The 22,420-nt window shown below is 57.2% G+C and overlaps 1 protein-coding gene across 3 annotated transcripts; it reads left to right on the top strand.

The window, feature by feature from the left end:
* The first annotated feature begins 43 nt into the window (after window positions 1-43).
* ACACB (acetyl-CoA carboxylase beta) lies at window positions 44-22,418 on the top strand. 3 transcript variants are annotated; one of them, XR_014958676.1, is made up of 54 exons: window positions 44-277; window positions 1,187-1,599; window positions 2,275-2,401; window positions 2,799-2,937; window positions 3,174-3,283; window positions 3,446-3,527; window positions 3,986-4,084; window positions 4,358-4,467; window positions 4,711-4,821; window positions 4,973-5,182; window positions 5,494-5,664; window positions 5,898-6,059; window positions 6,238-6,401; window positions 6,885-7,035; window positions 7,112-7,215; window positions 7,777-7,858; window positions 8,387-8,532; window positions 8,610-8,760; window positions 8,892-9,026; window positions 9,441-9,587; window positions 9,664-9,852; window positions 10,172-10,272; window positions 10,352-10,440; window positions 10,519-10,643; window positions 10,924-11,037; window positions 11,120-11,233; window positions 11,593-11,682; window positions 11,776-11,894; window positions 12,119-12,256; window positions 12,671-12,770; window positions 12,862-12,969; window positions 13,149-13,205; window positions 13,768-13,809; window positions 13,878-14,093; window positions 14,176-14,331; window positions 14,634-14,837; window positions 15,298-15,453; window positions 15,716-15,838; window positions 16,134-16,403; window positions 16,722-16,819; window positions 16,949-17,069; window positions 17,250-17,360; window positions 17,579-17,722; window positions 17,803-17,923; window positions 18,069-18,165; window positions 18,332-18,428; window positions 18,637-18,772; window positions 19,057-19,234; window positions 19,337-19,449; window positions 19,937-20,091; window positions 20,245-20,415; window positions 20,910-21,046; window positions 21,169-22,091; window positions 22,172-22,418. XR_014958676.1 is itself a non-coding variant. In XM_077787217.2 (53 exons), exons 2-53 carry the CDS (start codon window positions 1,196-1,198, stop codon window positions 21,293-21,295), a joined length of 7,119 nt encoding a protein of 2,372 aa, XP_077643343.2. In that variant the 5' UTR covers window positions 44-277; window positions 1,187-1,195; the 3' UTR covers window positions 21,296-22,418. The 3 variants fall into 3 exon arrangements, 2 of the variants coding, with proteins under 2 accessions (XP_077643343.2, XP_077643342.2); XM_077787217.2 differs by having other exon boundaries at window positions 12,865-12,969; window positions 21,169-22,418; XM_077787216.2 differs by having other exon boundaries at window positions 21,169-22,418.
* The last annotated feature ends 2 nt before the right edge of the window (window positions 22,419-22,420 follow it).

Here is a 22,420-nt window from a genome sequence, read left to right as displayed (position 1 = left end):
GATCGGGTGTCCCCCTCCCTCCTTCCACCCTCATCTCCAGCAGAAGTTTTCCAGACACGTTAGCAGGGAAATATTTGTGCTTGACGTGGCCGTCACGTGCGAGACCCAACTGGGACAGCTGGGGCATGGGTGCCCGTGCTTCCCTTGGTGGCCCTGGCACTGCGTGGGCTCCGGAGCAGGGAGGGACAGATGGACACACGGAGTGACCGGTGACACCGGAGTGACCTGGGAGCCTGGCCGGGGCTGACGCAGAGGGGGCATGGGGCTGGTAGCCATGGTGAGGGGCTGAGGGGAGGGTGAGGGCTGAGGGGAGGGTGAGGGGAAGGTGAGGGCTGAGGGAGGGAAAGGTGAGGGGCTGAGAGGAAGGTGAAGGGCGGAGGGGAAGGTGAAGGGCTGAGGGGAAGGCAGGGGGTGAGGGAAGGTGAGGGGCTGAGGGGAGGGTGAGGGCTGAGGGAAGGTGAAGGGCGGAGGGGAAGGTGAGGGCTGAGGGGAAGGTGAGGGGCTGAGGGAAGATGAAGGGCTGAGGGAAGGTGAGAGCTGAAGGAAGGTGGAGGGCTGAGGGGAGGATGAGGGGCTGAGGGAAGATGAAGGGCTGAAGGGAAGGTGAGGGCTGAGGGAAGGTGAAGGGCGGAGGGGAAGGTGAGGGCTGAGGGGAAGGTGAGGACTGAAGGAAGGTGAGGGGCTGAGGGAAGGTGAAGGGCTGGGGGAAGGTGAGGGGCTGAGGGAAGGTGAAGGGCTGGGGGAAGGTGAGGGGCTGAGGGAAGGTGAAGGGTGGAGGGGAAGGTGAGGGGCTGAGGGAAGGTGAGGGGCTGAGGGAAGGTGAAGGGTGGAGGGGAAGGTGAGGGGCTGAGGGAAGGTGAAGGGCTGAGGGGAAGGTGAGGGGCTGAAGTGGCCATGGCGCTTTTCCCTCACCCCCATGCCCTCCTCCGACGGGGATAATCGACCGCCCTTGCCGTGGCTCGGGGGTGCCGTTCAACGCCTCCCGGTGTGAGGGGCCGCCATCCCACGGCTGCTGTGAGCCCACGGGCAGGCGAGGCCGTGTCCCCCCCCGGCTCCTCACGGAGCTCCGCTCCGGGCAGGGAAAGCAGCTCCGGCTGAGGGCGGCTGGCAGCGGGCGCTGCGGCGCCGGAGCTCTGGGGACGGGGCCGTGCTTCCAGCCGTGACCGGGGCGCTGCGTCTCCCCCAGGGCCCGTGAATGCTGCCGGCTGCGCTGCTCCTGCTCGCTGTGCTGCTGCTCGTTTTGGCCAAAATGTCCAACGCTCGGTGCGAGCGGGAGAAGGAGCCGGAGGAGAGCCCCGCGGGGCCGCCCCCAGCAGCCAGCCCCCCGGGCCGGCAGAGCCCCCCGGGCCGGCCGCCGCCGCGGGCCGGGCGGGCGGGCGCGGAGCAGGAGCAGCTCGCCGTGTACAACCCCGCGGCGCTGCGCCGCCCGGCCCTCGCCAAGTTCGTGCTGGGCTCCTTCGACGACAACTCCTCCGACGATGAGCTGATGGCCACGGCATTCAGGGTGGGCCGGCGGCGCAGCAGCCTGGCCGGGGTGGGGGGTACCGTCCCCGAGCCCCTCACCGTCAGCGCCCTTCTGGAGCCCAGCGCCGGCATCAGGTAGGGATGGATCCCCGATGGCCGGAGCGCGGCCGGGCAGGGATGTCCCGGTTAGGGAGGGTGAGTGCTTGTGGTGGGTGCATGGCTGTTGGTAGAATTGGGGTGCACACCTAATGGTGCTCCTCGGGGCCACAAGGTGATGCCCCCAATCCTGCTGCCGTGTGAGAGCCAGTGTCCTTGGCCGTGTGACAGCAGTGCCACCTGCATGAGTGTGGCAAGAACCCGGGCAGGGGGTGCCCCCCAGATTCTCTAGTGTGTGGGGCAGCTCACTCCGTGCTGGCTGCACCAAGCAGCTCCCATGGGAGCACAGCAGATATTCAGAAGAAACAACTTGGAAGCCAAATGCTGCTGCCTGCCTCCTCCAGCTGCTCTGCTCTGGCTAAAAATAACAAACCTTTGGCTGCAGGGACATGTTGTGACACTCGACAGCCCGACAGTGGTTCTTGCCATGCTGGGTTTGAGGTGGTGCTGCCAGCAGTATCCCTGCTGCTCTTCCATTCTTCCACAAATAAGGAATTTCTTTATGTCCTGCCTGAGTGACATTGTAGATACGGTTGGTGACCTTTGCAGGACAGGCTTTGCAGGGGGTTTGGGGCTGGGGGAAGGCTCACTGGAGTGGTCTGGGCTCTCTGGGGAGGCCTTGGGCTCACTGACAGCCACCACATCCTGCCACAGGCCCAGCATGTCAGGGCTGGACCTGGCGAAGAGGAGCCACAGGAAGATGGACTTGCAGCGTGATTTTTCTGTTGCCTCCCCAGCCGAGTTTGTCACCCGCTTTGGGGGCAACCGTGTCATCGAGAAGGTCTGTCCCCACCCGCCTCTGCTTGTGCCTGGCTAGGGGATCACTGCTTTTAGCAGGACATTTTTGAGCACTGCCCAAATGTCCTGTGTCCTCCAGGCTTGGAGCAATGGCAGCCCAGAGCTGTTCATTCCATGGCTTCACTCACTCTTATGGGTTGGGAGAGGGAACCCCAGGCAGAAGCTTTGCACAAACGATGGCCAAAATCCCAGTGCCGGACATCAGCAATGTTGTTGAGGAGTCTTGTGCTCTGCTGGGATGAACAACCAGCTGTTGGAAAGCTCCTGATTAACACATCCCCCCTGCTTTGCTCCACACCCACCCCTTGCCCCTGCACTGCTGTCCCTTGGGGTAGCAAGGACAGGGTTCACCATGCCACCCCCTGTCCCTGTCCCCCCAGGTCCTCATCGCCAACAATGGCATCGCTGCTGTGAAGTGCATGCGCTCCATCCGCCGCTGGGCCTACGAGATGTTCCGCAACGAGCGCGCCATTCGCTTCGTGGTCATGGTCACCCCCGAGGACCTCAAGGCTAACGCAGGTAATTCCTGGAAATATCCCAAAAAGGAAGTTCCCTACCTGGGGCTGAGCTGGGGCAGCCCTTTCCTGCCTGGCACATGAGGGCTGTGCACAGCCTGGAGTCACACAGTTTACTTCCACACAGCCAAATCTAGGACAAAATAATTTTTCCCTGCTCCAGCCTCCCTGAGATGGAGGATTTGGGAAGGGGTGCCACTCAGGGATCTGGCTCCCACCACTGCCCGTGCTCTCTTGCAGAGTACATTAAGATGGCAGATCACTACGTGCCAGTCCCTGGAGGAACGAATAACAACAACTACGCCAATGTGGAGCTGATTGTAGACATTTCCAAACGTATCCCAGTCCAGGTAGTGGCCATTTGTGTGTCTCCCACCTCCTTACCAAGGGCAGCTCCTGGGCAGAGGGTACACCCCAAAAGGGAGTGATGTCCCTGTGTGCTGAAGAGCTGGGCACGGTGGAAGATGCCAGCACAGGGGTAGCATTCCCACTGCTGCATTTCCTTGTGCCAGGCGGTGTGGGCTGGCTGGGGACACGCCTCGGAGAACCACAAGCTGCCAGAGCTGCTGCAGAAAAATGGGATAGCTTTCCTAGGTAAAATCTCACTGCTTCTCCGTGCTGGCTGTTGGGCTGGTGTGTGCACTCACAATCACTGCCAGGGACACTGCACTGGGAAAGCCCCTTTGGTGCCTCTGGCATGCCCAACCCATGGAGTGGCAGTCCTCAGGCTGGTTTCCTGGGGCAGGATTTCCCAGGATTGCCAGGAATCCTGCTGTTTTTTGGGCTTTCCCTGTAATGTTCAGGCTGATTGGATGAGGAACATCCAATGTTCCTCAGTTCACAGAAGAACACTGGGTGGGACCAGACCTTGTGGGATTCCCAGCCTGAGTTCCCCTTGGAGAAGGGTTGAGCTTTGTCCTGAGCTGAGCAGTGGATTTGGGGGGGGTTCCTGCATCCCCAGTCCTCGCAGAAGGCTGGTGGGGCCGACTCAGTGATGTGGGGATGGGCTGGTGGGTTGGGCACCCCCTCAGCCCTTCTCTCCCTCTGTGAAGGTCCCCCCAGTGATGCCATGTGGGCGCTGGGGGACAAAGTCGCCTCCACCATCGTGGCTCAGACCCTGGAGATCCCCACACTGCCGTGGAGTGGGAGTGGTGAGTGCCTCCTCACACCCGCCCTGCTCCCCCCTTCCCTCCTCCTTGCCTCTCCTTCCCCCCAAAACAAGCACCAGGATTGGGGGTCCTTGATCCATCTGGCCACACATATTGGGGACCTCATTGCAGCAGCTGATTCGGGCAGGGGGATTTTGGAGATGGAGTGCATGGAAACAAGGGAAATGATGGAATCCTCAGCTCCCTGGGCACACCCAGCATGCCACCCCAGCTGTGCCACCCTGGTGGTGACCATTGCCCTGGCCATATCTGCAGGTCTGGTGGCTCAGTGGTCTGAGGAGGACCAGGATCATCAGCAGGCCATCAGCATTCCCCTGGAGACGTACGCACAGGGCTGCGTGAAGGACGTGGAGGAAGGCCTGGAGGTAAATCTGAGCCTGTAGGCAGCTGCTTATCTCTTGCCCACCATGATTCCTCCCCAGAGCCTGCCTGCCCTGGCCCTTTTGGCCTCCCAGCACACACCACAGTGACACAAGGCTGGGCCAGCAGCAGTTTGTCCCACTGAATGAATGTCACTTGGGATAATCTTGCTGGAGTTGTGTGGGCTGTCAGGGTGGTGTGCTGGGACACTGAGTCACGACAGTCACCCCAGCCCTTGACCCTCTCAGGTGGCCATGAAGATCGGCTACCCCTTGATGATCAAGGCAGCAGAAGGTGGCGGGGGCAAAGGCATCCGAAAAGTGGAGGGAGCAGAGGAATTTAGTGCCTGTTTCCGGCAGGTGAGAGGTGCCTGGAACCCCCATCCCTGCTCCCATCCTATCCCGGCAGGGTCCTGCTCCCACCCGGAGCACCTCCCACTTCCTGCCTCAACTCTGCCTGGGATGAATTTCGGGGGGTGATGCCGGATCACGACCCTCTCCCCCGCCGCAGGTGCAGGCGGAGGCGCCGGGATCCCCCATTTTCCTGATGCAGCTGGCGCAGCACGCGCGGCACCTGGAGGTGCAGGTCCTGGCAGATGAGTACGGCAACGCCATCTCCCTCTTCAGCCGGGACTGCTCCATCCAGCGCCGCCACCAGAAGATCATTGAGGAGGCACCCGCCACCATCGCTGCCCCCGCTGTCACCGAGATGATGGAGAAGGTGGGTGGCCTGAATCTAAGGGCAGCCTGAGGTTTTAGTGGGAAACTGGGCTGGGTTTATTGGGGTTTCAAGGAAAGGTGGACCCCTGAGCTGAGCAGGACTCCCTGTCCAGAGTGGTCGGGCATAGAAACAGCCTCCCCAGGGAAGGGCAATCACAGCCCTAAGCCTGCCAGAATCCAGGGAGCGTTTGGGCTTCCAGGCACATAGTGGGGTTTTGGGAGTGTCCTCTGCAGGAGCAGAGGATCCCGCGGGTCCCTTCCAAGCCAGGATACCCCATGATTCCATGATCCAGGGGTTTCCCTCTCCCGCAGTGCGCTGTCCGCCTGGCCCAGATGGTTGGGTACGTCAGTGCAGGCACCGTGGAGTATCTGTATGGGGAGGACGGGAGCTTCCACTTCCTGGAGCTGAACCCCCGGCTGCAGGTGGAGCACCCGTGCACGGAGATGGTGGCGGACGTGAACCTCCCGGCTGCCCAGCTGCAGGTACTGGCACGCACGGCTCGCTCCAGGGCAGTTCGAGGAGGCTGTTTGGGCACTGAGGGAGGAGCACTGGGCTGGAGCCTGGCAGAGGGAAGCTGCCCCATATCCCAGCATGGGGAGTGCAGGTGAAAGTGGTGTGGCAGCTTTCCTTCTACTCTGGCTTCCCACTGGGAGATCTCCATTCAGACTCTCTGTCGGTGTCTCCCTGGCAGCTCAGGCCTTTGTCTCTCCTGCAGATTGCAATGGGCATCCCCTTGCACAGGATAAAAGACATCCGGGTGCTGTATGGGGAGAGCCCCTGGGGGGACACCCCCATCTGCTTCCACAGCCCCTCCAACCCCCCCGTGCCCAGGGGCCATGTCATTGCTGCCCGGATCACCAGCGAGAACCCTGAGGAGGTGAGCTGGAGTCGGGGTGGGGACAAGGGGACTCTGCCACCTGTGGGTTTGAACTGGGCATGGTCCTCCCCAGCCAGCCAGTGTTTATGGGATCGGTGCAGTCCATAGGGATTCTTCTTCCCTGTATTGCTGCACGAGTCTCAATTGTGATTCCTCCATCTTTGCTGTTTTGGCTCAGGGTTTCAAGCCCAGCTCGGGGACGGTGCAGGAGCTGAACTTCCGCAGCAGCAAGAACGTCTGGGGATACTTCAGCGTAGCAGCAGCTGGGGGGCTGCATGAATTTGCTGATTCCCAGTTTGGACACTGCTTCTCATGGGGAGAGAACCGGGAGGAAGCCACCTCGTGAGTGTGGCAAGATGAAGTTGGAGGGCATGTGTCCTTGGGAGGAGTCACAACTGGTGTGTGAGCAGAGAAAAGTGATTTTTAACTGACAGGACCAGAATGGTGCTGCTGTGCTAAGCACCTGGGTGTCTGGCCAAAGGCAGAATTTTTTGGACTGTGGTGGTGCTACAGTCCCAGTTCATCCACCTGATCCTCAAGGGCATGTTAAAGTCATCTCCTGAGCATTGCTTAGTGCCCATGAGGAGCGGAGTCCATTCAGGAACTGAGCAGCAGTTTCATTCAGGGCTGTTTCATGGACAGGTTGGATGGGGCTTGGAACAAGAGAATTTTTAAGGTCCCTTCCAACCCAAACCATGCAGTGATTAAAAAGGTGCTGGGGGCTCAGGGGTTCATTACCCTAGGTCCTGAAGCTCCCCACTTCCCTCTGCTGAGAGACAAGTGCCACCTTATTGGTCATTAATGAAGGACTTTTCTCTCTAAAAGGAACATGGTGGTGGCCCTGAAGGAGCTGTCTATCCGTGGGGATTTCCGGACCACGGTGGAGTACCTGATCAAGCTGCTGGAGACAGAGAGCTTCCAGAACAACGAGATACACACAGGCTGGCTGGACCACCTGATTGCCGAGAAAGTGCAGGTGGGGGTGATGCCCTGGGGTCACCACTCCCCTTCCCTGGGGTAAGACCCAAACCCTGTTGTTTTTGCCCCCACAGGCAGAGAAGCCAGACACGATGCTGGGGGTTGTCTGTGGTGCCCTGAACGTGGCAGATGCTGCTTTCAGAACGTCCATGACCGACTTCCTGCACACGCTGGAAAGGTGTGGAGTGGGGGCTGCCCAAGGGGTGCTCACTCATGTGGGAGGCACCTTCCACCAGATCAGGTTGCTCCAAGCCCCATCCAACCTGGCCTTGAGCAAGTCCAGGATTGGGGCAGCCAGAATGGAGACCCGAGTGTTGTTCTTCTGGGGCATCTTCCTTCCATTTTTGCTTTGCAAATTCAGTGACAGTAGAGCTGTGACAGGCAGAGACAGCTATCCTCAGCTATCACTTTGTCTGGACAGTAGGAAAGGCTTCCCATGGTTGGGAAAACAGCTTTCAAGGGGAAGTGGCTTGTCTGTGCAGCATGCTTTTGTTGTTAAATATCAAGGTTATTCCTCCAGCCTTGGAGGACTCCCAGGGCTCTCCCATGCACCTTATCTGAGTGTTTTCCCAGTGCCTGGCCTCCCTCCAGATCTGGCTGTGCATGGTGCTCATGTGGGTCACTTAAGGCTGACACTTGTTCCCATGCCCTCCCACCAGTACTGGGAGCACTGCTGACATCCCACATGCTTGGAGAGGCTGGGAATGCCATGAGGCCTGATCCTTCCACTGTGTTTCAGGGGACAGGTGCTGCCAGCAGCCTCTCTGCTGAACATTGTCGATGTGGAGCTCCTCTATGAGGGTGTGAAGTACATTCTGCAGGTGAGGGCAGGGCTGTGCTACCCACAAACCAGCCACAATGCTTCTCAAGGGGTCAGGGACATCCTCCCATCCCAAGGGAGAAAAGTGAAATAAATACAAAGTTGTCCTTGAAAATGGGCAACATAAAGATGAGGTTAATAACCTGATAACCTTAATAACCTCGTTTTAACCTGTCAGTTTTAACCCTGTTGCCCTGAGTTTATTAAGGGACTTCATTTTCTTGCTTTTAAACCAAATTAGTTGGACTTCATGCAAAACTCCTTACTCACTATGAAAGTGGCAGGTGAGCCACGTGTTGCACCAACTCTGGGCTGTGAGTTGAGTTAAACCAGCTCTGAGCTGTGAGTGAAACCAGCTCTGGGCAGAGTTAAACAGCTCCTGGGTGCAGCCTGAGGTTGTGCCTGCTGCCTTCCCAGCACAGCCCCATCCCGTGGCAGCAGCTGTTGGACTGAGCGTGGGTGGGTGCCCCACCAAGGCTCGCTGTTCAGTGTGTTCTGGGGCTGCACTGAGGGCGTCCCCTGCCCGCAGGTGGCCCGCCAGTCGCTGACCACCTACGTGGTCATCATGAACCGCACGCACATCGAGATCGACGTGCACCGGCTCAACGACGGCGGGCTGCTGCTCTCCTACGACGGCTGCAGCTACACCACCTACATGAAAGAGGAGATCGACAGGTACCCCCTACCAGGGCCCCCATGCCCCCTCCGCGATGGCCACCAGCCAGCTGGTGACACCTTTCCCTCTCCCGTAGGTACCGGATCACCATCGGCAACAAAACGTGCACCTTCGAGAAGGAGAAGGACCCGACGGTGCTGCGCTCGCCCTGCGCGGGGAAGCTGCTGCAGTACACCGTGGAGGACGGCGGCCACGTGGACGAGGGGAAGGTTTATGCGGAGATCGAGGTGAGCTTTGCAGAAGAGCTGGAGGAGCAACATTCGGCAAAAGACGGGACCCCGCAGCACTGCTGTGATGCTCGTGGGATGTGCGGCCCGGGGGTGCTGCTGGCTCGGTGACGGTGTCCCCTCCTTCCCAGGTGATGAAGATCATCATGACGCTGGCGGTGGAGGAGGCGGGGCAGCTGCACTATGTCAAGCGGCCGGGAGCGCTGCTGGAGGCCGGCTGTGTCATCGCCCGGCTCCAGCTCGATGATCCCTCCAAAGTGAAGCCTGTGAGTCTCCTAGGGGCTGCTATCCCCTCCTGCCAGCTCCCAGTTGGCATCCTGGGAATGCTCCCTAGGGGACAAAATGGAGGAGCTGCCCTGATGTGGCATCACAGTGAAGGACATGCCATGTCCTTGGGCTGTCTTTGGGTTCAAATGCTGCTCCACATGGATTGCTCTGCTTCCTCGATGTGCAGGAGCTCACATGCACTAAAAAAGTGCATTTATAGCACTAAAATCTCCAGTTTTCCCATATTATTTTCATCATGAGACACTGGCAGATCCACTAGGCTCAATGTCAGGTGCTTTCTCTGTATCTGACCCAAAGCAGGGGTTGTGCTGGTTCCTCTTGGGCAGATGCAGCTCTTGGGAGCTCTGTTTCTTCCAACAACAGTTCAGCCCACCTCCCTCTGCCCTCTCCAGGCACAGCCATTCACAGGGGGGCTCCCAGTCCAGCAGACCCTCCCCATCACTGGTGAGAAGCAGCACCAGGTTCTCCGCAATGTGCTGGACAACCTGACCAACATCATGAACGGCTACTGCCTGCCCGAGCCCTACTTCAAGACCAAGGTGGGTGTCAGGCACCAGGTGGTTCACCCAGTTGCAATGAGGGCAAGCGCAACAGCACCAGCTTCTGCTCCCACAGGTGAAGGAATGGGTGGCACAGCTGATGAAGACCCTGCGGGATCCTGCCCTGCCCCTGCTGGAGCTGCAGGAGATCATGACGAGCATTTCGGGACGAATCCCGCTGGCTGTGGAGAAGTCCATCCGGAAGGTGATGGCGCAGTACGCCAGCAACATCACCTCCGTGCTCTGCCGCTTCCCCAGCCAGCAGGTGAGTGGCAAAAGGGGCCCACATCCTCTTCACTGGAGCCACTTGGGAGCTCCTGCCTCAATTTGTGCTGCCAAGATTTTATAACAAATGAAATAAGTGAGAGAAATATGTGGAGGTTTATATTTTCTATGTGTTTTTATGTATATTTGCTTCTAATGTGTGCCTGTCTTTTTTATATTCATTTGTCACTTTGCATTTTTCACTTTGGGAAAAAAAAAAAAACAAACAACAAGGGAGAGGCTGTGGGTGGAGTAAGAAAGGGGGAGATGGCAGCCTCATGCCCCTGAGCCACCCTGGACCATGTCCCCTCTCCCCACAGATTGCCAACGTGCTGGACACCCACGCAGCCACGCTGCAGAGGAAAGCTGAGCGGGAAGTCTTCTTCATGAACACTCAGAGCCTGGTGCAGCTGGTGCAGAGGTGAGCCCCGTGCTGTCTGTGACTCCCCTGTCCCCACACAGGCGCCTCCTCACAGCATGAGGGGCTCTTTGCTCCCCAGGTACCGCAGCGGCATCCGGGGCTACATGAAGGCAGTGGTGCTGGACCTGCTCAGGCGCTATCTGCAAGTGGAAACACAGTTCCAGCATGGTGAGGGCTAGGGGCTCTCTGGGGGAGCTGCAGGGCTCTCTGGAGGAGCTGCAGGGCTCACCAGACCCTTCTTCACAGCTCACTATGACAAGTGTGTCATCAGCCTGCGGGAGCAATGCAAACCCAACATGACCCCCGTGCTGGAGAGCATCTTCTCCCATGCCCAGGTGGCCAAGAAGAACCAGCTGGTGATCATGTTAATTGTGAGTATAACTCATGCCTAAGACTCCAGGAGCAAAGGCTGGTGGCAGGGAAGAGTCAAGGCAGCTCTGCATTGCTTGAAGTGTCCATTCCTGCCTTGTTATTGCTTTATTTTAATTATCTCCTCTCCGTGGTGTTGTGTGACTATGCTTGGGTCAAAAAGAGCCCATTTTAGTGCCTTGGGTCTTGTCCCCTTTGGCTACATGGGGCTGGGGGTGCAGGATGAAGCCATCCCACACAGTGAGGAGCCTGAGCTGAGCTGTGGTGGTTGTGACATTGCAGGACCAGCTGTGTGGCCGTGACCCCACGCTAACAGATGAGCTGACTACCATCCTCCATGAGCTGACACAGCTCAGCAAGACCGAGCACTCCAAAGTGGCGCTGAGAGCCCGGCAGGTCAGCCAGCACCATGCAGTGCCATCCCATTCCTGTCCCCATCCCTGTCCCCCACGCTCCCAGCTCCTCTCTCCCCTGGCAGGTGCTCATTGCCTCTCACATGCCCTCCTACGAGCTGCGGCACAACCAGGTTGAGTCCATCTTCATCTCTGCTATCGACATGTATGGACATGAGTACTGCCCTGAGAACCTGAAGGTTGGGAATGATGCGTTTTTCCAGAGGGAATTCAGGTGGCTTCAGGGAGGGGGTCTGGCTGAAAGTGGTTTAGTCTTAAAAACAGCTAAAAATCATTCAAAGCCTTGCTGTAGTGCTGTGTGGAGCAGAGGAGAGGGTGCACCCCAGTGCTGCCAGTCCCTATCCATTGCTCCATGCTCCATGTAGCAGAGAACAGATGTGTGGATCCATGTCTGACTCTTGTGGTTTCCCCATTATGGGCTTAGTGTTCCATGGCACCCTAGTGACCAGTCCTGCATAGCTCCACATTGGGGGACTCTCTAAATAGAGCACAGAGGTCTCACTTCACTCTTGCCCTAAATTTTGCTCTCTTCCTGCAGAAACTGATCCTGTCAGAAACCTCCATCTTTGATGTGCTTCCCGTGTTCTTCTACCACACCAACAAGGTGGTGCGCATGGCAGCGCTGGAGGTGAGGCCTAGGGGGCACAGAGGAGGCCTGAGGGTGGCATGAGGGGCCCAGGGGTGGCAGAGGCAAGGTGGTTCCTCCTGTGTCGCCTCACAGGTGTACGTGCGGCGGGGGTACATCGCCTATGAGCTGCACAGTCTGCAGCACCAGCAGCTCTCTGATGGCACCTCCCTGGTGGAGTTCAAGTTCATGCTGCCCTCTTCCCACCCTAACAGGTACAGGGATCCTTCCCACACAGCTGTCCTGCTCCTCTGGACATGGTTCTTTTCACAAAGCTGTGGGGTTTGTATCATGCCCTCTGTGCAAAGCGGGAGCTGTCACTGTGCTGTCCTGTTGCCAGTGGAGCAGGATGAGCCCTCTCCAGGTCAAGGTTCCCTGTGGGAGCTGTGTGGTCCCACATGGTGCCTCCCTCAGAGCTGACACTTGCTCCCCATGGCAGGATATCCGCTCCTATCAGCATCTCCAACCCTGACCTGGCCCGGCACAGCACTGAGCTCTTCATGGACAGTGGCTTTTCCCCCGCAAGCCAGAGGATGGGAGTCATGGTGGCCTTCTGCAGATTTGAGGACTTCACAAGGTGGGGGTACAGGGACATGCCTGGCCAGTGTTTGTGCATTTTGGGTGCCACTGCAGTCACTGGAAAGCAAAATGGGGTGGAAGAGCCACAGCTGTGGGCAGCTGGGCAGTGCTAGAGGCAGCTCCAGTTCCCACCATAGCTGCAGACTGGGTATTCTCATACAACACTTACCTTGTGGGGACATGAGGAACGTGGGGAAAGCTTACATGGCACAGGTTAAACCCCTTTGAACATTAACGCAGCAGAGCTCAGAGCTGCATTTCATAAGCTGTGGGTTTGCTGAGGGATGGTGGGGCCATTGTGCTGGTACCTGTGTGCCTGTCACACTGCCACAGTGGGTCCTGGTGCTGTCCCTTCATGCAGGGGGTGGGCACAATGTGCTGGCTTGTGACCCCATCCCTGCTGTTTGGGCAGGAGCTTCGATGAAGTAATCTCGTGCTTTGCCAACTCCCCATCGGACAGTGGGCTCCTCAGTGATGCACAGGCCACCACCTACGATGAGGAGGACACCAAGGTGGGCATGAAGCTGCTGCTGATACCCCCAGGTGGTGCTGGGACGGCACTGACACTGCTGGCCAGGGTTGACTGTGGGGTTTTGTTGCCAGAAGATCCGTGAGGAGCCAATCCACATCCTCAACATCGCACTCTGCTCTGCTGACCACATGGAAGACGAGAAGCTGGTGCCCGTCTTCAGAGCCTTTGCCCAGTCCAAGGTCTGTTGCTGGGGCTGGATCCTCTTTTTGCAAACCCTGCAAGCCAGAACACGGTACCCTAAGGCACTGCCTCCTCTCTATGCAGTGCACCCCAAAATGGTTCAGTTTAGGTTTCGTTTGCTCCCTCAGTGGGGATGTTTAAGCTCTCTTAACTGGTGGCATCTTCTGTTTCTGTGTAGAAAAATATCCTCGTTGATCGGGGTCTCCGGAGAATCACGTTCCTCATTGCCCAGCAGGTGAGTACAACTGAGCCTCTGACATCTATAAATACCTTACAGACACAGCACTGACCCACTGTGCTTCAGGAGCTGGGAATTAATTAATGAGCAATTCAATGAGTGATTCATCTCCCGTATCATCCTTTATCCTGCTCATGTTTCCAGTAATGTGGTTCCTGCAGAACCATTCCGTAGCCTTAAGCTGCCTTAGAAGACATCACAGAGTAGAAACCCAGAGTAGTTTGGGTAGGAAGGGACCTTAAAGTTCATCCTGTTCCACTTCCTGCCATGGGGTGGAACTCTCCACTCTCCCAGGTTTCTCCAAGCCCTTTCCAGCATGGCCTGGGACACTTCCAGGGATGGAGCAGCCACAGCTTCTCTGGGCAACCTGTGCCAAGGGCTCACCTCCCTCACAGGAAACAATTTCTTCCTAAAATCCAATCTAATCAATCCCTCCCAGCCCTTTTCCCTTTGGGGGAGAACAAAGCCTGCAAGGTTTTTTTCTTTTTAATGGAGAATCAGAACAATCCTCTGCAGGCCAGGCCTATTCACGTTGACTTCTCTCTCCCTTTTGCTGCAGAGAGAATTCCCAAAGTTTTTCACGTTCAGGGCCCGAGACGAGGTAAGATCCTGTGGCAGCGGTGCCGGCGTGGCGCTGGCGCGGCCCTGGCTCACGGCTGTGCCTGGCAGTTCGCAGAGGATCGGATCTACCGGCACCTGGAGCCGGCGCTCGCCTTCCAGCTGGAGCTGAGCCGCATGCGCAACTTCGACCTGACGGCCATCCCCTGTGCCAACCACAAGATGCACCTGTACCTGGGGGCTGCCAGGGTGCAGGCGGGCACCGAGGCCACCGACTACCGCTTCTTCATCCGTGCCATCGTGCGCCACTCCGACCTCATCACCAAGGCAGGGTGGCACCGGGGCGCCTCGGGGCACATGAGGGTGCAGGGGTGGCCTGGCCCCTGCTGAGCCACCTGTTCCATCACAGGAGGCTTCCTTCGAGTACCTGCAGAACGAGGGCGAGAGGCTGCTCCTGGAGGCCATGGATGAGCTGGAGGTGGCCTTCAACAACACCATAGTGCGCACTGACTGCAACCACATCTTCCTCAACTTTGTGCCCACTGTCATCATGGACCCATCCAAGGTGTGTTTCTTGGGGTCCTGCTTCCTCTGTCCTCGAAAAGTTCCTCTGTCATCTCCTATGCTCAGGACCACTGCACAGATGGGCAGCCACTCCCCACCATCTCTCCCTGTCCCCAGTGGAGAGGGTGGATATCAGCACCAGGTCCAGCCAGGAGGCATGGAGAGGCAGAAGGGGCTCGCCCAAAGCAAATCCAAAATGGCTGTTTGGGGTAGATATGCAAGAGGGCTGCTCCAGCCATGGCATCATGTGCTCAATGTTTTCCCTGCGGTCACCAACCCCCCCGTGTGCCATCCTCTGTGCAGATCGAGGAGTCGGTGCGCTCCATGGTGATGCGCTATGGCAGCCGCCTCTGGAAGCTGCGGGTGTTGCAGGCTGAGGTGAAGATCAATATCCGCCTGACACCCACTGCCACCGCCATCCCCATCCGCCTCTTCCTCACCAATGAGTCTGGGTATTACCTGGACATCAGCCTCTACAAGGAAGTGAGGGACCCCAGCACTGGCAGCGTGAGTAACCCCAGTGGTGACTGTGGGAACCCAACCATGGCTGCACAAGTGCTGTTGGCTCCAGCAGAGCTTTGGGGGGGCTCCTGCAAAACTCCTTGTGCACCCACAGTGCAGGTCTGCCCAGAGCCCCCAGACTTCCAACAGCATTCCCACAGCTGGATTGGTTTAATCTGCATCCAGTTGGGTTCCTTGGGGTGGTGCTTTATTCAAAACGTACTGAGCTTCATCCAGTTGGGTTCCTTGGGTTGATGCTGGTGTGGAGCTGGGCAGTTTTGAGCGCTGAAAGTGATGATCACTGTTAGGGTGTCACTAGTACTGGCAGAACATCAGTGTGACAGTCCCCTCAATAGTCAAAAATGGGTAGAAAATCACCTTGACCAAGCAGGGCTCAGCAGTGCTCCAGGAGAAGAGTCACCGTGACATCCAGGGAAGGTAACCAATGCTCTTCTCTCCTTTCCAGATCATGTTCCAGTCATATGGGGACAAGCAGGGGCCGCAGCATGGGATGCTCATCAACACTCCCTATGTCACCAAGGACCTGCTTCAGGCCAAGCGGTTCCAGGCACAGTCCTTGGGCACCACCTATGTGTACGACTTTCCAGAGATGATCAGGCAGGTGAGTCTGGCTGAGCAGAAAGAGGCTCCAAATTACTGTGTTTGCTCTTCATCCCCACCCTCCCCAAATATTCCCACCTGAGGAAAAGGTCCCTTTCCTCAGGCTGTTGAATGAGAATACAAAAAGAGCCCAAGCCCCAACATTTTTGGTTATATGAAACATTTCTAAGCCAATTCCTAGCTCTTGGAATTCTTGAAACTAGATGATCTTTGAGGCCTTTTCCAAACCAAACCATTCCAAGCAACGTGCTGTGTCTCCACAGGCTCTCTTCAAGCTGTGGGGCTCCTCGGACCTGTATCCCAAGGACATCTTGACCTACACTGAGCTGGTCCTGGACTCTCAGGGGCACCTCGTGCAGATGAACAGGGTCCCTGGAGGGAACGAGGTAGCAGGGAATCATTTGGAATTGAGCAGAGGAAGCAGATGGGAATGTCTGGTGGCTCAGTCTGTCTGTGTTTAAAGCTTGGGAGATGCTCCTCAACCATTTGTCTCGGCCCCTATGTGTCTTGGATGTGGCACGTAGTACTCTAGTTGACAAGATCGTGAGCAGTCAAGCATTGGCCTCAATGATCTCAGAGACCTCTTCCAACCTAGTTAATTCTGTGATTCTGTAAATTATTCTGTGACTCTGTGATTCTCTGGAGGATTCTTCCCTGTAACCTTGTGCTGTTTCGAGGCAGGTAGGGATGGTTGCTTTCAAAATGAAGCTGAAGACCCCTGAGTACCCCAAAGGCCGGGACATTGTGCTCATCTGCAATGACATCACACACAAGATTGGCTCCTTTGGGCCTGAGGAGGACCTGGTGTTCCTGAGGGCCTCGGAGCTGGCACGAGCCGAGGGCATCCCCCGCATCTACATCGCCGCCAACAGCGGTGCCCGCATCGGCTTTGCTGACGAGATCAAGCACATGTTCCAAGTGGCCTGGGTGGACCCAGCTGAGCCCTACAAGGTGTGTGGGCATTTCCCCTCCTGCAGCACAGGAGAAAACAGAAGGTTCAGCTGGGGAAAAGGATGACCAGAGCTAAACTGGGATGTCAAATTGTGGGATTAGAGCAGGGGTGAGGTCACACCTGCACCCAGCAGTGTGGGGATGGTTCCTTTGGCTTCTCCCGGGTGGTGGAGGTGAAGGTGCCAGTGCTGGCATGGCTGCTCTGTCCAGCTCTGGTCCCTGAGCTACTGCACAGCATGGTTTGGGATAGGTTTGGGAATGTCCCACATGAGCATGTGTGTGGAGGGCTTCACAAGTCATCCTTCTCTTTATTTGCAGGGGTTCAGGTACCTGTACCTCACTCCCCAGGACTACACGAGGATCAGCAGCATGAACTCGGTGCGCTGTGAGCACGTGGAGGAAGGTGGTGAGTCCAGGTGAGTCCCATGAGACACATGGAGCCACCCCAAGCTCTGTCCTACACCCCACCAGGATGCAGCTCCCACCTCAGCATCCTGCCAGGCACATCATGCAGGTGAGTGGTTCCAGCTCCACTTTCCTTGCAGATATGTCCTGCTGGACATCATTGGGAAGGACAATGGCTTTGGGGTAGAAAACCTGCGAGCTGCTGGTACCATCGCTGGGGAGTCCTCCCGTGCCTATGATGAAATAGTGACCATCAGCATGGTACAGTGGGGCCCTTCCCCTCTCTGCTCCTCCCCACTCTCCTGCTGGCCCTTAAAGTCACCATGGGAGGCGTAACAGGATGCAACGAGGAGGCTGAGCCCTTCACAGCATCCTTCTCCAGGTGCTCATTGTTTGTGCTGCAGCCCCAGTGACCCCACGTGTCCCTCTGTGTGTGCCCAGGTGACCTGTCGTGCTATTGGGATTGGTGCCTACCTGGTGAGGCTGGGCCAGCGAGTCATCCAGGTGGAGAACTCCCACATCATCCTCACAGGTGTCACGGCTCTCAACAAGGTACCAAGCTCTGGCTGCATGTCCTCCATGGCACTGTCCTTCTCACCACTACCTGTGTGGGCTCCTTCCCTGTTCCATGGAACATCAGCCTGGACAGAGGTGGAAATTCAGCCTCAGCCCAGAGGAAATTTGTCTGTGCAGAGATTTGTCAAACAGAGCAAGGGAGCAGCTCCTGTGTCAGCAGAGCCCCATGTGTTTCCCTTGGGAACTCTGTCTAGGTGCTGGGACGGGAGGTTTACACATCCAACAACCAGCTGGGAGGAGTGCAGATCATGCACAACAATGGCGTTTCCCATGTCACTGTCCCAGATGACTTTGAAGGGGTCTACACCATCCTGCAATGGCTCTCATACATACCCAAGGTAGGAGGGTGCTGCAGCGTGGAGGTGGGGGATGTCACCCACACCTGGCTGGTGACCTGCCCTTGGGGTCTCCCTTACAGGATAACCAGAGCCCAGTGCCTGTCACTGCCATAAGTGACCCTGTTGAAAGAGAAATTGATTTTGTGCCTTCCAAAGTCCCCTATGACCCCAGGTGGATGCTGGCAGGGAGACCCCATCCAAGTAAGTGAGAACAACCCAAGGCCAGTGCAACACTGCTCCCAGATGCATCCTGTAGGTGCAGAAGATGCTCTTGGCTGTGGGTTGGTGCTCAGGAACCCTTCAGTTCTTGCCCTTGCACCACTCTGTTTTTCCCTGTGCTCTGCAGCTCTCAAAGGGACCTGGCAGAGCGGCTTCTTTGACCAGGGCAGCTTCATGGAGATCATGAAGCCATGGGCTCAGACCGTTGTGGTTGGCAGAGCAAGGTACTGCTGGGAGCAGGGCATGGAGCTGGGATCCTGCATGTGTGGCCCCTCACCTTCAAGCCCTGGCTGTGGCACTGCTTTTGGGATGGTGGAGAGGGAGCAGCTCTCTGGTGGGGCTGGGGTGGAGGAGAACTGGCCTTGCTGAGCCCAGCCTGCCCTGCCATAGGCTAGGAGGTCTCCCCGTGGGTGTCATCGCTGTTGAGACCCGCACCGTGGAGGTGACAATACCCGCTGACCCTGCCAACCTGGACTCAGAGGCAAAGGTGAGTGGGTACAGCTGGGGCCAGGTGGCATCTGAGAGGAGGATGGAGAGAAGGGAGGAGGAATAGCTCAGCATGATCCTTGGGCATGTCTTGACTTTCTTTAATTCAGGTGAAATCAAGGGCTGGGGCAGTTTGTTTTCTTCCTGCTGTTTCATGTGGCATGCCAGGAAGAATTGGCACAGTCTCAGCTGCTCACTGTCTTTTCCAGATAATCCAGCAGGCTGGACAGGTGTGGTTCCCAGACTCTGCTTTTAAAACAGCCCAGGCCATTCGGGACTTCAACCGGGAACACCTCCCGCTGATGATCTTTGCCAACTGGAGAGGCTTCTCCAGCGGCATGAAAGGTACCTGTGCTTGGGATGCCCACATTCCCATGGGGTGACAAACCTCTGTCACCCCTGCCACCCCACAGGGTTCTGGGATGGCCCAGCCTACCAGGGTATGCACCGCTCTGGGATGTGGGGTTGGGCTAGGGGGGTGATGGGGTCCCAGGGGTTGGTGGCTTCGTGCTGGCTGGTTTTGCAGGGTGCTTTGTCTCTCCAATAGAGAAGGTGGCTTTGAGCAGCTGGGAGGAGGCTGGGGCAATGGCAACTGGGACACCCAGCCCCTGAGTCCCTTTGGCTTTCAGACATGTACGACCAGATGCTGAAGTTCGGCGCCTTCATCGTGGACAGCCTGCGGGACTTCAAGCAGCCTGTCCTGGTGTACATCCCCCCTCACGCGGAGCTGCGCGGCGGCTCCTGGGTGGTCATCGACTCCACCATCAACCCCCTGCACGTGGAGCTCTACGCCGACAAGGAGAGCAGGTCAGCATCCTGAACACATCCAAAATACCTGTGTGTGTCAGCTGCCTAGGATTTATTCTCCCATGCACACCAGTCCTTGCTTTACCAAACCTTCCCTTCCAGGGGAGGCATTTTGGAGCCTGGAGGAACAGTGGAGATCAAGTTCAGAAAGAAGGATTTGGTGAAGACCATGAGAAGGATCGATACAGTTTATGCCAAGCTTGTTGAGCAACTGGGTAAGGAAAGGAAGTTTTGGGTTGTGGACATCAGTAATGTTAAGTTCAACATAAAGCTCAAGCACTTTGGTGGCAACCACCAGGAGTCCTTTAGTGTCCTTCTGGGAAAACTTTTTATGTGTTTACTTTAGAACACCTCTATCTCCTGGGGGCTCTGTGGATGGGTTAAATGGGGCTGGGGTCTTCTCCCATGCTTTGAGATGAAGGATGGCCATGGCCACGTCGTATTGGTTCCTGATGCATTGGGAGCTCCTTGCCCCTGTGTCCCTCCAGCCTGCTACAACACGGTCCTACAAAGTCCTTGCAAATGCCATCTCGTGTGGTGGGCACTGAGTGTGGTGTGACCTTTTTGTGGCCATGTGTGCCTCTGGTGTCAGTGTTCCAGGGAGAGGGCCATGTCACTGGGCGTGGTGGCTGATGTGGGAGCACAGAGGGGACGCCCTGGTGGCATCACCGGTGGGGCTGCTCAGCCCGCTGCGTCCCACAGGGACCCCCGAGCTGTCGGAGGCGCAGCGCAAGCAGCTGGAGAAGCAGCTGAAGGCGCGGGAGGAGCTGCTGCTGCCCGTGTACCACCAGGTGGCCGTGCGCTTCGCAGACCTGCACGACACCCCGGGCCGCATGCAGGAGAAAGGAGTCATCACGGTGAGCCGGGCACGGGGAGAGGGCTCTGAGGTGACAGGCAAAGGTGGGAGAGAAGTCCCTCCCCTGTGACATCCCTGCCCTCCGCCCTCCATCCCGCCGGAGCTGGGAGCCCGCAGCCGCCGGCAAACCCGGGCTGTGCTGCGGTTTCCGCAGGACATCCTGGAGTGGAAGAGCGCCCGCTCCTTCCTCTACTGGCGGCTGCGGCGGCTGCTGCTGGAGGAGATGGTGAAGGGGGAGGTGCTGAAGGCCAACAGCGAGCTCAGCCACATCCACATCCAGTCCATGCTGCGGCGCTGGTTCATGGAGACGGAGGGAGCTGAGAAGGTACCCCCAGCCCCGGCTTCCTGAGGCACCTCCACAGCCAGGGCATCCCGAGGGATCTCACCTCGCTCTCCCACCATTCAGAGGTTTCTGTGGTGTTTCAGTGTGTGATGGGACTGTGTGAGGATGGGCAGTGAAACAGCCCTGGGCTGGGGCTGGCTCTTCAAATGAGGTGACTCCAGTTGGGTGCTGGTGCTCAGTGATGGCAAAGTGGTTCCCAAATAAACATTTTCTATCATGACAGGACTTCCTAGGGCAAAAGTGAGGTTTTTAGCATTTGAGCTGCTCTCAAATAGCACACACATTGCTGTGCTTGCCTCAGGAAGCAGGACATACAAAGGAACCATGTTTTACCTTTTTGCCTTTTAAATGGCTTGCAAATAGATGCAGGACAGGGAAGAAAAATCTCATGGCCTAGATTTGAGGCTCCAGGAGGAAGGAGGGGCTTGGGCTCTGCAGACAGCAGGACCTCTTGCCCACAGTGCTTCTTTCTCCAGGGCTACCTCTGGGACAACAACCAGGTGGTGGTGGAGTGGCTGGAGAAGCACATGCAGGAGGAGGACAGCACCCAGTCAGCCATCAGGGAGAACATCAAGTACCTGAAACGAGACTACATCCTCAAGCACATCCGGAGGTGAGTGCCTGTGCGAGCTGGGATGACAAGGGGGTCCCCAGCATGGGAACAGCTGGTGGTGGAGACCAGGCAGTTCTCACTTTAGCCTCTCAGTAAACCTCTCTCTGCCCTGTGCCTTGCAGCTTGCTCCAGGCCAACCCCGAGCTGACCATGGACTGCATTGTGCAGATGGCTCAGCACATCACCGGGCCACAGAAGGCCCAGGTCGCCCATCTCCTGTCCAGGGTGGACACTGATGATCCCTCCTGAGCTGGGCAGTCATCACAGGGTAGGAGAAACACCAGGACACAACCAGACCTCACCTGGTTCCTCAGCTCTTGAACTGAAGCCTTGGACTCTTGCTCATGTGCCTAAATAAAGGACACCAGTGCTTTTAAGTATTTTAAGCCATGGAGATGGTCTTGCCATCCATGCAGAGTCCCCTCTGGCACTGAGGGTGCTGCCAGAGGGGCAGCTTGGCAGAAGATGATCTTGTCCCGAACCAAGCCTGGAATCTGGACTTGGGGCAGAACTTGGTTTTAAAAAGAATCCAAAATATTTTCTTGTTTTAGTTGCCAGCCCTGGCCTTGGTCTTTTGAACAAGCACCAGGTCAGATACGTCTCATGAGACTGGACAGAGCTGGAGGCACAAACCCCCTGGCCAGGGCCAGTGTCCAGCTGGCTGGGTTCAAGTTGACCAGGCACCAAGACCAGGAAATGAGAAGCAACCTCCAAGTGATGCTTTATAAACTGTGAGGAGCAATTTCTGTCATCCTTCCCCTTGCTGGGGGGCAAAGAGTAGATGTGGCCGTGGGTAGCTGATGGCCCAGGAAAGACCTCAGTGAGCTAATCTGGGAGCTGCTCCCATGGGAATGTCCAAGGACCCACCAGGCTTTGGCTGAACTGGCTGTGCCTCTCGCCCATCTTGTGTCTTTTCTGGCTCCTGCAGAGCATGGAGAGGAGGGAGGATGGCTCCAGGTGCTCCTGCCCCAGTGACTTGTTCCTCCTTGGAAGCAGCAGAGCCAGGGGGAGCTGTCACCTGCTGGACCTGTACCCTGCTGCTCAGGTAGCCTTTGATCATCTTGGTCATGGAGGGGAAATTTGAAGTTTTCCAGTGCCTCTGGCTGTGTCATTTCCCCAGCACAGATTCACCTTGGGCTCAAAAGGAGGAGGTGGGGTGGCACTGGAAGGTGGGACACCTGCCTCAAGTGCAGTGCTGGTATTGCCCTGGGGTGAAGGTGTTGGACACCTCCTGGGGCTGGGCTGGAGGATCCCACAGTCTGTGGGAAATCTCCCTGTCCTGGGGTGGGGATGGGAAAGGTCTTGTGAGTCACTTCCTGGCTGGAAGGTGTCACTGCTGACAGGTAATAAAGTGAGCTCAGCTCCCAGGGAACT

The sequence above is a fragment of the Lonchura striata genome, chromosome 15, assembly GCF_050655825.1.
Source record: "Lonchura striata isolate lonStrDom1 chromosome 15, ASM5065582v1, whole genome shotgun sequence".
Taxonomy (NCBI): Eukaryota; Metazoa; Chordata; class Aves; order Passeriformes; family Estrildidae; genus Lonchura; species Lonchura striata.
This window is presented reverse-complemented; position numbering and strand designations above follow the sequence as displayed.